This window comes from Hypomesus nipponensis, chromosome 13, assembly GCF_054491055.1.
Source record: "Hypomesus nipponensis isolate SF chromosome 13, ASM5449105v1, whole genome shotgun sequence".
Taxonomy (NCBI): Eukaryota; Metazoa; Chordata; class Actinopteri; order Osmeriformes; family Osmeridae; genus Hypomesus; species Hypomesus nipponensis.
The window spans coordinates 10,467,501-10,480,123 of NC_140373.1; the positions used below are offsets into that span (position 1 = coordinate 10,467,501).

Genomic DNA, 12,623 nt, shown 5'->3' on the forward strand with positions numbered 1-12,623 from the left:
GACAAGTAGTTAGCATTAGCGCTTCAGGTGAGTGGACCCGCTTTCCAGCGAGCTACTTTAGCCAGACCACTTACGTAACAAAACAGAGCACAAACAGAGAGATTTTTTTTATTTTGCATTTGGGCTGTGGTGAATCGACTGAAAATGAATTCCCACCTGACAGGTAATAACCACAATCATCAGTGCCCACGGAGCAGTCAGAACAGAGGGAGGTTCTGTTCATTGTAAGGTAATAATGGCTTGAACAGCAGGGTATCTATTGAGGCTGTCAAGGAACACAAAACGGGTCAAGCTCAAATAAACACGGCGGTTTCAATCAGCGCCACCCCACCACTGCCAGCCTGTGGGCTAACGCTTTTTAGAACCCAGCTGAGCCATGTGTGTGTGTGTGCGTGTGTGTACATGTGCGTGTTTGATGTGTGCAGTATGTGCATGTGTGTGCGTGTGTGTGTCTGTGTGTGTTTGTGTTCATGTCTGTATTATTGTCAAATGTTTTTTTTCGAGTCAATGATAACACAAATGCCTGTTCTCATCGTTCAGTTAACTTTCCTAAGTGTGCTGTTATCTGAGCAGTGTGTGTGTGCCGGAAATATAAAGAGGATAATAGGAGTGGCTAATAGCCTTCCTTGTGCCGTGTAAATGTGAGAGAGACATCCTGCTGTTCCCTCCACATGGGCAGTCACTAGCCTAAACAGCCTCATTTACATACAAACACACTGCACGTATGTGCGTGTTTGTGTGTGTGTGTGTTTGCATGTGTGTGTGTGTGTGTTTGTTAGTCCCAATTTTCATCCTCTTCTGATATTTTATTGAGAGCTGGTGAAGAGGTCTGTGTTGACAATGACGCTGATGTGGATGCTGGTTGGCTGGCTGAACTCTCAGCCTGTTAGTAATCACTTAGCCTGACGCTGCTATGCTCATGCATGGAGAGATCAGGGCCAGACAATGAACATTAGGCATCACACACTTACACACGCACACAGACTTACACACACACTTACACACACACACACACACACACACTTGTGGAATTGACATTTCTCACTATTACGGATGGAATACCAACACTCCATTCTACCCTGTGTGTGTGTCTGTCCTCCAGATTTACTGTCAGACACACCCAGGAAGAGGAAGGCATTCATCCTTCAACAGAGCAGTGATCATGATTGACTGTGATGAGGACTGCTATATTTGATACTTCTGCGCCGCGTGGTACTTTTTGGTGTGTATTTGTGTGTTTTCCTGTATGTGTGTTTGTGTGGGCCTTTCTTACTTTGTGTGTGTGTGTGTGTGTGGGGGGGGGGTATTTCTGTGTGTGTGTGTGATGGAGGGTTTCTTTCGGTGTGTGTGTGTGTGTGTGTGTGTTTGTGTTTGTGATATTTAAATTGGATGAAACTGTGGAACTCATTAATTCTGTTTTTGGAAAGGCACAGATGTAGCGGATATGCGCTGTGCTGACTTAAAGCCAAAATGTAGCAGCCCCTTAACCATCAGAAAACAAGATGCAAAGCTGTCTCCGGTCGCATAGCAACCGGATGCTCAAGCTTGGCTCCGGCGTTTTATTTACATTCCCATGAATATACAAATCAGTTAGGATCTGGGAACTGCCTTGTGGCTCCTATATACCTCCTATATAAATATTGACAGCTGTTCATGTAAACATCAACACAAGCCTTTACGTGATAACAGCTGCGCTGTATGTGAGAGACACTGAGGCCTCTGTCCTGTTGAGATGTTTGCGGTGGTCTTAGACCCATGTGATGTCTTGGGGAGAACATGCTGTAGACAAACACCCCAGTATGCACGCCTTCCTGTCCAGGTGGGGGCTGGGAGATGTAGTTCAGATGAGCTAACAGCTGAGACTACCTCCAATGGAAGTGATCTGTGAAGAGCAACGCAAGCTCTTTCTGATGCAGACTGGAAACTCTGGGCCTGTCCGAAAAGTAAATGATGGGTGTGTGTGTGTGCGCACGTGTGTGCGTGTTAGTATAAATATTCATTCCAGGAGTTGACTCACATGTCCCTCAAGTTCGTAAGCCTGAAACCCGATAGACAGATTCATTAGGTGTCAACAAGCCTCCATGGCTTCACACTCTCACTCTCTCTCTCTCTCTCTCTCTCTCTCTCTCTCTCTCTCTCTCTCTCTCTCTCTCTCTCTGTCTCTCTGTCTCTCTGTCTCTCTGTCTCTCTCTCTCTCTCTCTCTCTCTCTCTCTCTCTCTCTCTCTCTCTCTCTCTCTCTCTCTCTCTCTCTGTCTCTGTCAGTTGGTAGCAGTGTGCTGTAGCTGGTCTCAGAAGTCTACACTTTGTCTGTCCTCAGAGAGAAGTATGTGATACTCAGACGGCTGGGTTGGTAATGATGAGTTCTGAGCTGTGAGATGAATTCATAATATCACTTATTCTTACTAGAATAACAATATTAGAATTTAGATTGGTGCAGATTGTTAAACGAACCCCAAAGTTACTTTGCATCAAAGTTGAGGGCTCTTGTGAACTCAGTCTGTAAAGGTACAAAGCAAATCTCTGGTACTCAAAAATGTTCCGTTTGTACTTGGCTACCTCCCATACACCTTAGCCTACACACTCACTCACAAATGCACAGACACACACTTATGCCAACAATATGGGATTCTTCCAAAGACAAGCTAATCGTATCTTCCTTAACCGCTACTGGAAGAGCAACCACAACCCTTTTAATTCCAGGTCTCCTCCCACACAGAATAAATGGTCAGTAATCAGCATTGAAAATTCAAATGTCCCTCTAATCATTTCCATACACTTCCATGCTCGGAGAGCAATAATTCACCATTTATGTGCAAATGGACCCCGTCAGTCCCCCTGTTCGGGAGGAATAGAAGAGAGGAGAAGAATAGAAAGGAGAGGGGAAGGAAATCATTTCAATGAAAAGAAGAATTGGGACGTGCATTGCTGTTTCGTGGCCCGATAGATGGATGCGCTCCTTTTCGTCTCTTCAACATTAGCATGCCAAGGACGGGTTCATTTAGACCTTAGCGTATTCATGGATGTTTTCAACACACAGGTTGTACCACTCAACATTTGCATTAGAACGTAATTTGTTTTCTAGCACCTCATGATATCTCCAGAGAGAAACGGGGATTAAGATAGAACGGAAGAGGGAGGTGTGTCTATGAGAAAGTGGGAGAGAGATAGATAGGAGAGAGAGAGAGATAGATAGGAGAGAGAAAGGGACGAGAGAGAGAGAGAGAGAGAGAGAGAGAGAGAGAGAGAGAGAGAGAGAGAGAGAGAGAGAGAGAGAGAAGGTAGAGAGCTAGAGATAATTACAGAGAGGGAGGGAAAACGAGAGAGATGAAGGAAGAGACAGAGATAGGGAGACAAAAATAAAGAGATATATCTGTATCTCCCTTTTTCTCTCTCTCTCTCCCTTATTCTGTCTGCCTATCTTTATTATTTGCTCTCTTTTCCTAGCTCTCTCTCCCTATCTATCTCTCTCCCTCTTTCTCCCTCGCTCTTTCTCTCTCTCCCTATCTCTCCCTTTCTTAGTCTCTCTGTAGTTGTGCACAGAGCTGTATGCATGGAAAGGCTATCATACAAAGACCTCAACTGGATGAGTGATTTTGTAAGCGTCCAAATCTTGAATGCACCGATGCACGACCGTGTTTTGGAGACTAAGCGTGACGGACAGGATGTCATCTTTTCTAAAGTGCCACAGATCCACCACTGTAGCCTGCCGAACTAGTGTGCGGCGTGTGTGAAGCCTCACCAGATCTTGTCGAAGCATGTTACAACCCAGACACCCAACCACTGTCACAGCTAAACCCCTAACAAGTAGGGAACCAAGCAATATTTCTAGCTTAACTACCAGAAAAGATTTAGTGCTTGGTGTTAGAGTGCTTGGGGAGTGCTTGTTCTATGATGAAGGGCTTGTTTTGCAAGGGGTCAGCCCACTTCTTTTACAGTTAGGTCGTAACTGTCAGTTCCCTTGAGGCTAAACAAATGCTCTGTGGTTACTTTCAAGTGTTTCTTTCAACTGTGATACAAATCAAACATACTTTTAGTAACTTTCAACTGTGATACAAATCAAACAAACTTAGTTACTTTCACTTCATACCCAAATAAAATGCACCTTTACTGAAATACTTTTCCACTGTAATACAAATATCTGTGTGTGTGTGTGTGTCTCTCTCTCTCTTTTTATATACAATCATACCACTCTCTCTCTCTCCCTCTCTGGTCTCTTAAGTGTCAATTAGATTGAACCTTACCACATGTGGATTTCACTTACACAGAGGCCTGACTCATACACAAATTCAGACACACACCCACACACGCACACACACACACACTGTGCATAATTGGATACCTGCACACTCCAACTGGGTCCTGATTTGGGCTATCAGACCCTTTACTAGCCCACTTTAGCTCTGATAGAGAGAGCCCGATTCTCCCGAATCGACCACTGTCAATTAGTACCTCACCACACCATACCATTCCTTTATCCTGCAAAGCAGGAGAGAAAGAGAGAGAGAGATACTGTAGGAAGACGAGAAAGGAAGCCACAGAGTGAGAGAGCATTAGAGGAGGAGATGTGGAACATTGTTGCTAAGCTACATTAGATTTGCGTCATGCAACTCTTAGGCACATCTGGGCTTGACTGGTTAGCATCCATGCCTGGCCCCAAGGGTTTGAAACAAATGCATGTTGTTGTCACATCAAGCATGTTCGTCTGTTTGTATACTAATGTTAATATCAGTCATCAATGGACAGCTTGTGAGATAATCACAGTCATTTAAGATCATTATTCATTTTAGGTAGGCTGTTTGTTGAAGATGCCGTGTAAGATGTTCCCTCAGCTTCACTAATTATTTTCACACTAACCTGTGAGCCCGCAGAGCATGCGTGGGAGTGTGTGTGAGAGAGGGAGAGACACCAAACCAGTTCAGATCTCCATCCATTAGGGAGTGCATGTGTTTGTGGGGCCTAATGAGCCTCTCTAGGCTCAGTATTAAAGGTGTAATGATACACACACATGCTGTTGCTCTTTTGGTGTGTGTGTGCGTGTGTATTTTCTGTGTGTGTGTGTGTGTGTGTGTGTGTGTGTGTGTGTGTGTGGACGTGTGTGCATGCATGTGTGTGTGTGTGTGTGTATGGTGCTGCGTATGCAAACAGGCTATAGAGAAGAGATACATGGTCTCATGGTGCGAAATGCCAACTGTAGATTACATAAGGCAAACTACCCGTCATTTGCCTCCTGTAAACATTCCATTCTTATGGTGTAAACGTTTGTCCCACGGCTTGTTTAGGCAAATGGAAAAGAGAGTGCGGCTCATCCCTCACCATTAGAGCAAAGCGTTGACCCCTGTGTGTGAGACCAGTGTTCGATCCCCACAGGCTGTCAGGAGCGCTGACATTTGGGTGTTCAATAACTTCACAGAAGGAGGCTCCATGATTGACAGGCAGCTGGCAGCATGGGGTTACAGGTCTGTGGAGGCCTCAACCAAAAATCAGTCTTCCTCTCCTCCTCTCCACCTCCTCTCTTTCTCTCCTCCTCCTTTGGCTTCAGGAATAGCAGGGGGGGTTTTATCCATGGATGTAAAGGTGCCCGGGAAAGGAGCAGAGAGAGGAGAGGAGGAGGGCGAGAGAGCTGGAGAGGTGGAGAGGAGGAGGGCGAGAGAGCCATAGAAGGGAAGTGATTGAGGGAAAGGGCCTGGGAAATTGATTTCATTGTTGTCTCTGGTGTGGGCAAACATCCCATTGTGAGAAATCTTGATTCCACACGGTCTCAACGTCTTAACCCGTCTCGCTCTCCTCTTCATCTTCTCTCTCTCTTCTTCTCTTTCACTCTTCTGTCCTGTCATTTTCTTTTCTCCTTCGCTCGCTCATTCTGTTCTCTTCTCCCTGCCTCTCATGTCTCTCTCTCTCTCTCTTTCGGTGATACTGGTTGTTTGTTCTTTAATACAGTAATCCAGTAAACATATCTGACAGACTTGGCTGAACAGGCAGAGGAGAGGACCGTGACATTTGGAATGGCTGACATTTGAACAGGTGGCAAATAAGAGCATCATTAGCAGGGTAGGGCAGATACGCAGGAGCCAAACCCCAGAAGCATACAAGCCTAAAGACTGCTAATTTTCACGCCATTCGTTTATGAGACTGCATTCTTTCGTAGGTATAAGTATAAGCCCTCAATGAAACCTACATTTGCTGCATTATCAGAGTACTGCATCAATAGGTCTGTTGAGAAGCATGTTGAAGGAAGTCCTGCATGTTGAAGGAAGTCCTGGTCATGTGATCACAGCCCCAGCTATACCAGGTTGCCGACATCATTGCAGTTCCACACATCCCAGTTTTGACATCTGTGCCAGATTTTCTTGGCCTGAAAACGGAGAAATGGCGGTAGGTTGGTTGAAGCTCTGTAGATGTAGGACATCGGAGGAGAACAGCGGAATATAGCACAGGAAGATAAGATTAGGCGCTGCACCTGTTTTCCATAGAGGGACCATGTAACATAACTGTATTCAAATGATTGAGGAAGGCAGCAGGATGACCTAGCTAACAGTGTACTGTTCCTAGCTGGTGAGAATGAGAAGTAAAGAACCCCAGCCTCAACCAGGACCCAGCCCCAGCCCCGGTCTTAGCCTCAGCCTCAGCCTCAACCCATACCTCAGCTCCAGCCTTATCCCCAGCCTCAATCCCAGCCTCCACCCAGACCTCAGTCCCAGGCCCAGCCTCAACCCCAGCCCCAGCCCCAGCCCCAGCCTCATCCCTAGGTACAAAGGTTGTTGTGAGTGCATCGATCCTGAGCGCATTCCAGAAGAATCCACCAAAAACACTAGCAAGCTGAAGCCAAGGTGTGTCTGTGGGGATCCCGAGCCTGGTCAGTTCACACAGAGAGAGCGAGAGAGAGAGAGAGAGAGAGAGAGAGAGAGAGAGAGAGAGAGAGAGAGAGAGAGAGAGAGAGAGAGAGAGAGAAGGCGAAGAGGAGGAGGGGGGGGCACGTGAGGAGCAGTCAGGATGCACTGTGTGTTAGTAGGGTGTGAAACTACCCAGAGAGCTGACATTGCTGTGGGAATGTTTTGGGGGTCACGCACCTCTAAATGCTTTTAGCGTGTGGCTGTGCTCTTACCGGGGGTGTGGTGCTGTTGTAGTGGGCCTGACTGGCTGGCCCCCTGAGGTTGTAATAGCCCCAGGACAGCACAGAGAAACACACTCGAAACCTGACTCACACCGATCCATGCCCCTTGCTTTTGCAGCTGAATCAGACAGCTATGGAGAACAGCTGGTTATGTGAATGTGTGGACCAAACTGGAAATGGGCAAAACAACAATCGCTTTCGTTTGGCAGTGGGAAGTATGAACGGTCAACTGTGACTCTCGCAATCAGCATCCAGTCATTAAGGGTGTTCAGGAAATGACACCTTTCAACTGTCTGTTCCCGCTAGACTTTCCTTCTTTCCAAATGATTCTCCACTTGTGAGTTTATTTTCAAACTGACTGAACCAGAGTGAATGGCCCATCCTGTCCTCTCCTCTTTGTATCTGCCCTTGTCTGTTTTTCTCTTCTCCTATCCATCGTGTCCATCAGTGCCCAGCAGGATATTAGACAATTACAAACATGCCTGGTCATGCCCAGTCCCCCACTTCCTGTCAGGAAATGCACACGTTGTACGACAGGAAGCAGACGCCGCGACCAAGATGCACCGCTGTGGAAGACGGTCCAATTGTGGAGAAGATAAACAGGGTTCCCATCGTCGCCCCCCCCCCCCCTCTCCTTCTTCATCCCCTGTTCATATTCCTGCTGTCGCTCCCGTTAGATAAAGCTGTCAGGCGCATGACAGAGATGTAATAAACGTGTCGGGAGGAAGGAGGGACAGAGGAGGGCGGAGATAAAGAGATAATGCTTTTCTCCTCTCTCGCCACCATTCTCTGCCTCCCTCCCTCTCTCTCTCCCTCTCCCTCTCTCTCTCTCTCACTCTCTCTCTCTCTCTCTCTCTCTCTCTCTTTTCACTCTCGCTGTCGCGTTCCATGCAGACTATTACTTTGTGGCGGTCGGCGGTGTTAAGGGAGCCGTCTACTGATCCTGCAGCTTGTTTTCAGGTGTGACAGGGAGTAAAGTGAGAGCCCTGAACCCTTCCTGATAGATTTCTAGAAGAGCTGTCTTTTTTTTCATACAGGGTTTTCGACTGGGGCCAAGAGGAATGATGTGATGAAATGGGGTCGGGTTCATTTGGATCTCTCTCAGACTCAATATCGCACCGGCCCCCGTTCAGCTCCTCTGTACCCTTTTAAACGTTTTATACATGATTTAGTCTGACTTTAATGAAGTGCCGTGAGCTGTGGCTTGGAGGAATGCACTCTCTCTCTATCGTGCTCTATCTTTTTCATGCTATGTCTCTTTCCCTCTGAATCGCTCTTTCTTTTCTCTCTGTCTTTGACTCTTTTAATCTGTCTTTTTCGTTATCTTTACCTCCACATCTCTGTCTTTAGCTCTCTCCATCTGAATCCTCTCTCTCTCTCTCTCTCTCTCTCTCTCTCTCTCTCTCTCTCTCTCTGGGTCAGTCACACACTGTTCCATCGGATCTTTACTTGGAGTCGCTCCAGGGCTGTAAGTGCTCCACGCCAGGTATCGGCCAACCAGGTCAGCTGTCTTTCGTAACTGCAATTCTCTTCTTTGTCTTTGGCTGTTTAAGCGTAGAGAGAGGCTATGAATAAATGATCCTGCGTTCACTTTTCACTTTTATATTCACTTTCCACCTTTCCTTCCTCTTTCTCCCTCCTCTCCCTCCTTCTCCCTTCTTTCTCAGATACCATCAAACACTGTGGTGTTTTCAGAAGTGACTGTCAATGTCTCTTCTCGTCATTAAGCCTTTCCATTTTGCTTTCCTCCTCTCATATCATCCTTTCCTTCTGTCAATCCCTCCCCCCTTCCCTCCCTCCCCCTCCCTCAACCCATCACTTTATTATCAACCCCAGACTCATGTCTGTTTTGACTAATCCTCTTCCCTCATGTAAACCCGTCCTCCCATCTCTCTCTGAGAGGCTGTGTTGTGATCCCTCATTCCCTCTCCCTCCCTCCTCCCTTCCTCTCCCCCTTTCCCTCTCCTCTTTCCCTCCCTCCCTCGTCCGCCACCCTCCCCTCCTCCCCTCCTCTCCCCCTGCCGCCCGCTGCGCCGCAGAACACCCCTGCTGTCATGCCCTCTTCCTCTCCGACCGCCTGGCCGCACCTCTGCCGGGTCTGAAAGAGTGTGTTTTGTGGTTTCTCTCCGCAGATGGGAAGGTGGAGGTGACGAAGGAGAGCATGAAGCTGTGCACCATGGGCCCAGGGAAGGTGTTCGGAGAGCTGGCCATCCTCTACAACTGCACCCGCACGGCCACCGTCAAGAGTGAGTGCTGCCCATTGAATCCGGTTCAATCCGGTTTAGTCCGGGTGATTCTTATCTGGTCTGGATCCGTTTGGTCCAGTTTAGTCTGGTTTGTTATGGTCTAGTCTGGTCTAATCGGGTTTTGTCTGGTCCAATTCAACTACCCCTTCACCACTAATGTACCAGGAGTTTCCCTGTGAATCTGATCTGAGGTGAGTGTCTCGTCTAGTCCAGTCAGAGCTGCCCAGCGTCTCTGTGGCTGTGAGGCACCAGTGGTGTACATTTCCCCACGGTCAGATGGTTCACCTTTGTCACCTCCATCAGCTTCTGGGTGCTCTCCCTGTCCTTCTTCACCCTCCACCCTCTCCTGCCTCCGCCCTCTCAGCACAGGACTGACTCCACCTTCAAACAGGGTCACGCTGAAGATGCTTTAATAATGTGGACGGCTGGCAAACGCACCTGGGCTCACTACACCACATACATGCAAACGCACACGCACTCCCCACCACACACACACACACACTCACACAGGAGAAGAATAGGTAGACCAGACACACGCACACAGAGGGGAGAGGAACAGGGAGACCAAGGACATACACACAGGGGAGAAGAACACACACACACACACACTCACACACCTGGAAGAACACCCTCGCCCCAGATGACGCCCCCCAGCCCCCCCCCCCCCCCCTCCTGTCTGCTGCAGCTGGTCCATCACCAGGGACCGCCTCTGATAGAGTCTCTGCTCATAAAGAGGGCCTTTGTGTTATGCCCCCTGACATAAATAAGGTGCCCTGACCCAGAGAGAAGCTGGTGTTGCATGTTTATGGCTCTGGCGCTGCTGCAGGACCAGCTGTGTGTCTGGGCCCGGCCCAAAGCGCCCAAGTGGGCGCTCTCGATCAGGAATCTGATTAGGAGCCTTCGTGTGCGTCCTCCTCCCCATTTGTTTTTCATCTATCAAATAGATTTTTCCGGGAAAGAGCTCGAAGCTTGGGTCGCACGCCTCCCACTCTGTCACGCCCACCCTTTTAAAAGGAGGCAGCGTGCGCCGGGCACGCGCGGACATGCCCTCGTACATGCTCTGTACCAGCGCGCATTGGAAACACATGCACACGTTTCTTCATGTTTGAGTGCGTACTCAGGACTCCAGCAATGCAGTGATAGACACGTTTTACAATTATACAAAGCATTCAATTCATGAGTGTGTGTGTGTGTGTGTAGATGCGTGCCACTGTCCATCCGGTATGTGTGTGTGTTTGAAGATACTGATGCTTTTACCGAAGCTCAGGCACATTATAAGCCTGCGTGGTTTCTGCTCAGATGACGCTGTCAGCAGGGACACGTGATGTTCACAAGCTGAGGAGGGAGACATGGACAGAGGAATGGAGGGTTTGAAAGCACGCACACACACACACTCACCCTGCCATAATATCCCACTGTCTCTCTTTTCCTCTTTCTGTCCTTCTCTCTCTTGCCCTTACTGTGTATCCCCCTTATCTCTCTATCCTTCCTTCTCTATCCCTCCCACTCTCACACTCTCTATCATCCATCGGAGGTGTTTCATCACATCTTAATATGAGGACTGTGTGTTCAGAACTCAGGAGGTTTACCTCTATATATGAACAGATGAGGAGCTGCTGGACATAACTGCTCTCTCTCTCTCTCTCTCTCTCTCTCTCTCTACCTCTCTCTCTCTCTCTCTCTCTCTCTCTCTCTCTCTCTCTCTCTCTGTCTCTCTCTCTCTGTCTCTCTCTCTCTCCCCCTCCCTCTCCATCCATCCTTCAGGATTCCTACTCTCTTTCTCTCTCTCTCTTTCTAACAACCCTTGTTGTTTCTCCTAGAAGACTCATTAGTGAGTATTATGGGCTGTGTTTAGGAGGGCGCGGTAAAGTCCCCCTGTCTGCCCCTCCACTCAGGTGTCGTAGGCCGAACGGATGCCTGTTGCCATAGAAACGCCACCCTGACTGTTTGTGCAGGATCCCGGGGGAACAGTTGGATTGGGCCCCCATATGCCAGTGTTGCCATCCACAAAGACCGGGACCAGTCAATCATACGGTTTCATTAAAACTCTCCATTACTGCCCACCTGTGACTGCCCCAGCGAGAGGCTTCTCCTTCCAGCTTCTGGTCTCAGATCAGATGTCAGAGCTTCATTTACAACTGGGAACATCAACTGACCCCAGACCAGCACATAGACCTGTGTGTGTGTGTGTGTTGAGGGAGAAGGGGAGAGGTAACATAGGGTAATAGGGAGTCTAACAAAAGGGTATGAGAAGTAATTGAGTGTGGCGCTCTCTGTCTCTCTCTGTCTTGGTCTGTCTGTCTGTCTCTCTCTCTCTCTCTCTCTCTCTCTCTCTCTCTCTCTCTCTCTCTCTCTCTCTCTCTCTCTCTCTCTCTCTCTCTCTCTCTCTCTCTCTCTCTCTCTCTCTCTCTCTCTCTCTCTCTCTCTCTTGCCACTCTCTTTCCATCTCTCTGTCTTTCTCTCAAATGATATCTCTCCTGATGATACCAAGCAGCTGGAATGGGTTCTAAAACTGTTTCTAATGTGTACCTGCATCTGTGTATGCAAGTGTGTTTGTGCCTGTGTGTGTGTGTGTGTGTTGGTGTCAGATGACACATCAGCAAAAGATTGTCATTTTCACTGTGACTTGGTGCTTCTGGGTGGGAAACTGTTTGGTGGGTTTTCGTGTTGTTGCCATGGTTTACTTGCTCCTTACTGGATGGTTGGTTCTGCAGGAGATTACTGTAGGATGCAGGAACAGTGTGGAGGAGTGAATTATCAGGTTTCTGAATGGAGGGAATTGTGAGGTTTCAGAATGAAGGAGTGAACTGTGCGGTTAAGGAATGAATGAGTGAATTCGACTTTGGACTTGGACGAGTGGCTGGAGAAATAATTGAATTATTGGAATACCAAACACAGGCCTACTTTCAGAAATTGCCAATAATCTTTCTACAACAAACACCCCACTAAATGTGTTTAACCCTTGACCTTTCCACTCCTGCCCTTCACCTCTCCCCTGTGCCACCCCTTCCATGTCTTCTTAACTAATTCCCTCATTCCCCTTCCTTCCCTTTCTCTCCTCCCTGTCCTTGTTCCTACTAGTGTAGGAAGACCTTGAGTCAGCTGACAGGCAGATCATTCTGGAACGAGCCCCCTCAATATGAAGCGTCAGCAAAGACACGACCCAGACTAATTGGTTCTGTCCTACTATTATCTCAAGCTCCCACTCCCCACTCTTCACTTCCCCCCCTCCTCCCTCTGTGTGAATTCCTCAGGTGGCATTTCC

General features: G+C 48.1%; 1 protein-coding gene across 1 annotated transcript in view; it reads left to right on the top strand.

Annotated features, from left to right (window-relative positions):
• prkg1b (protein kinase cGMP-dependent 1b) overlaps positions 1-12,623 on the top strand; it is a 61,708-nt gene that overhangs the window by 7,547 nt on the left and 41,538 nt on the right. The window contains exon 3 of the mRNA XM_084670044.1: positions 9,245-9,358. Within this exon, the coding sequence (XP_084526170.1) occupies positions 9,245-9,358 (114 nt within the window). The remainder of the gene's footprint in view (positions 1-9,244; positions 9,359-12,623) is intronic.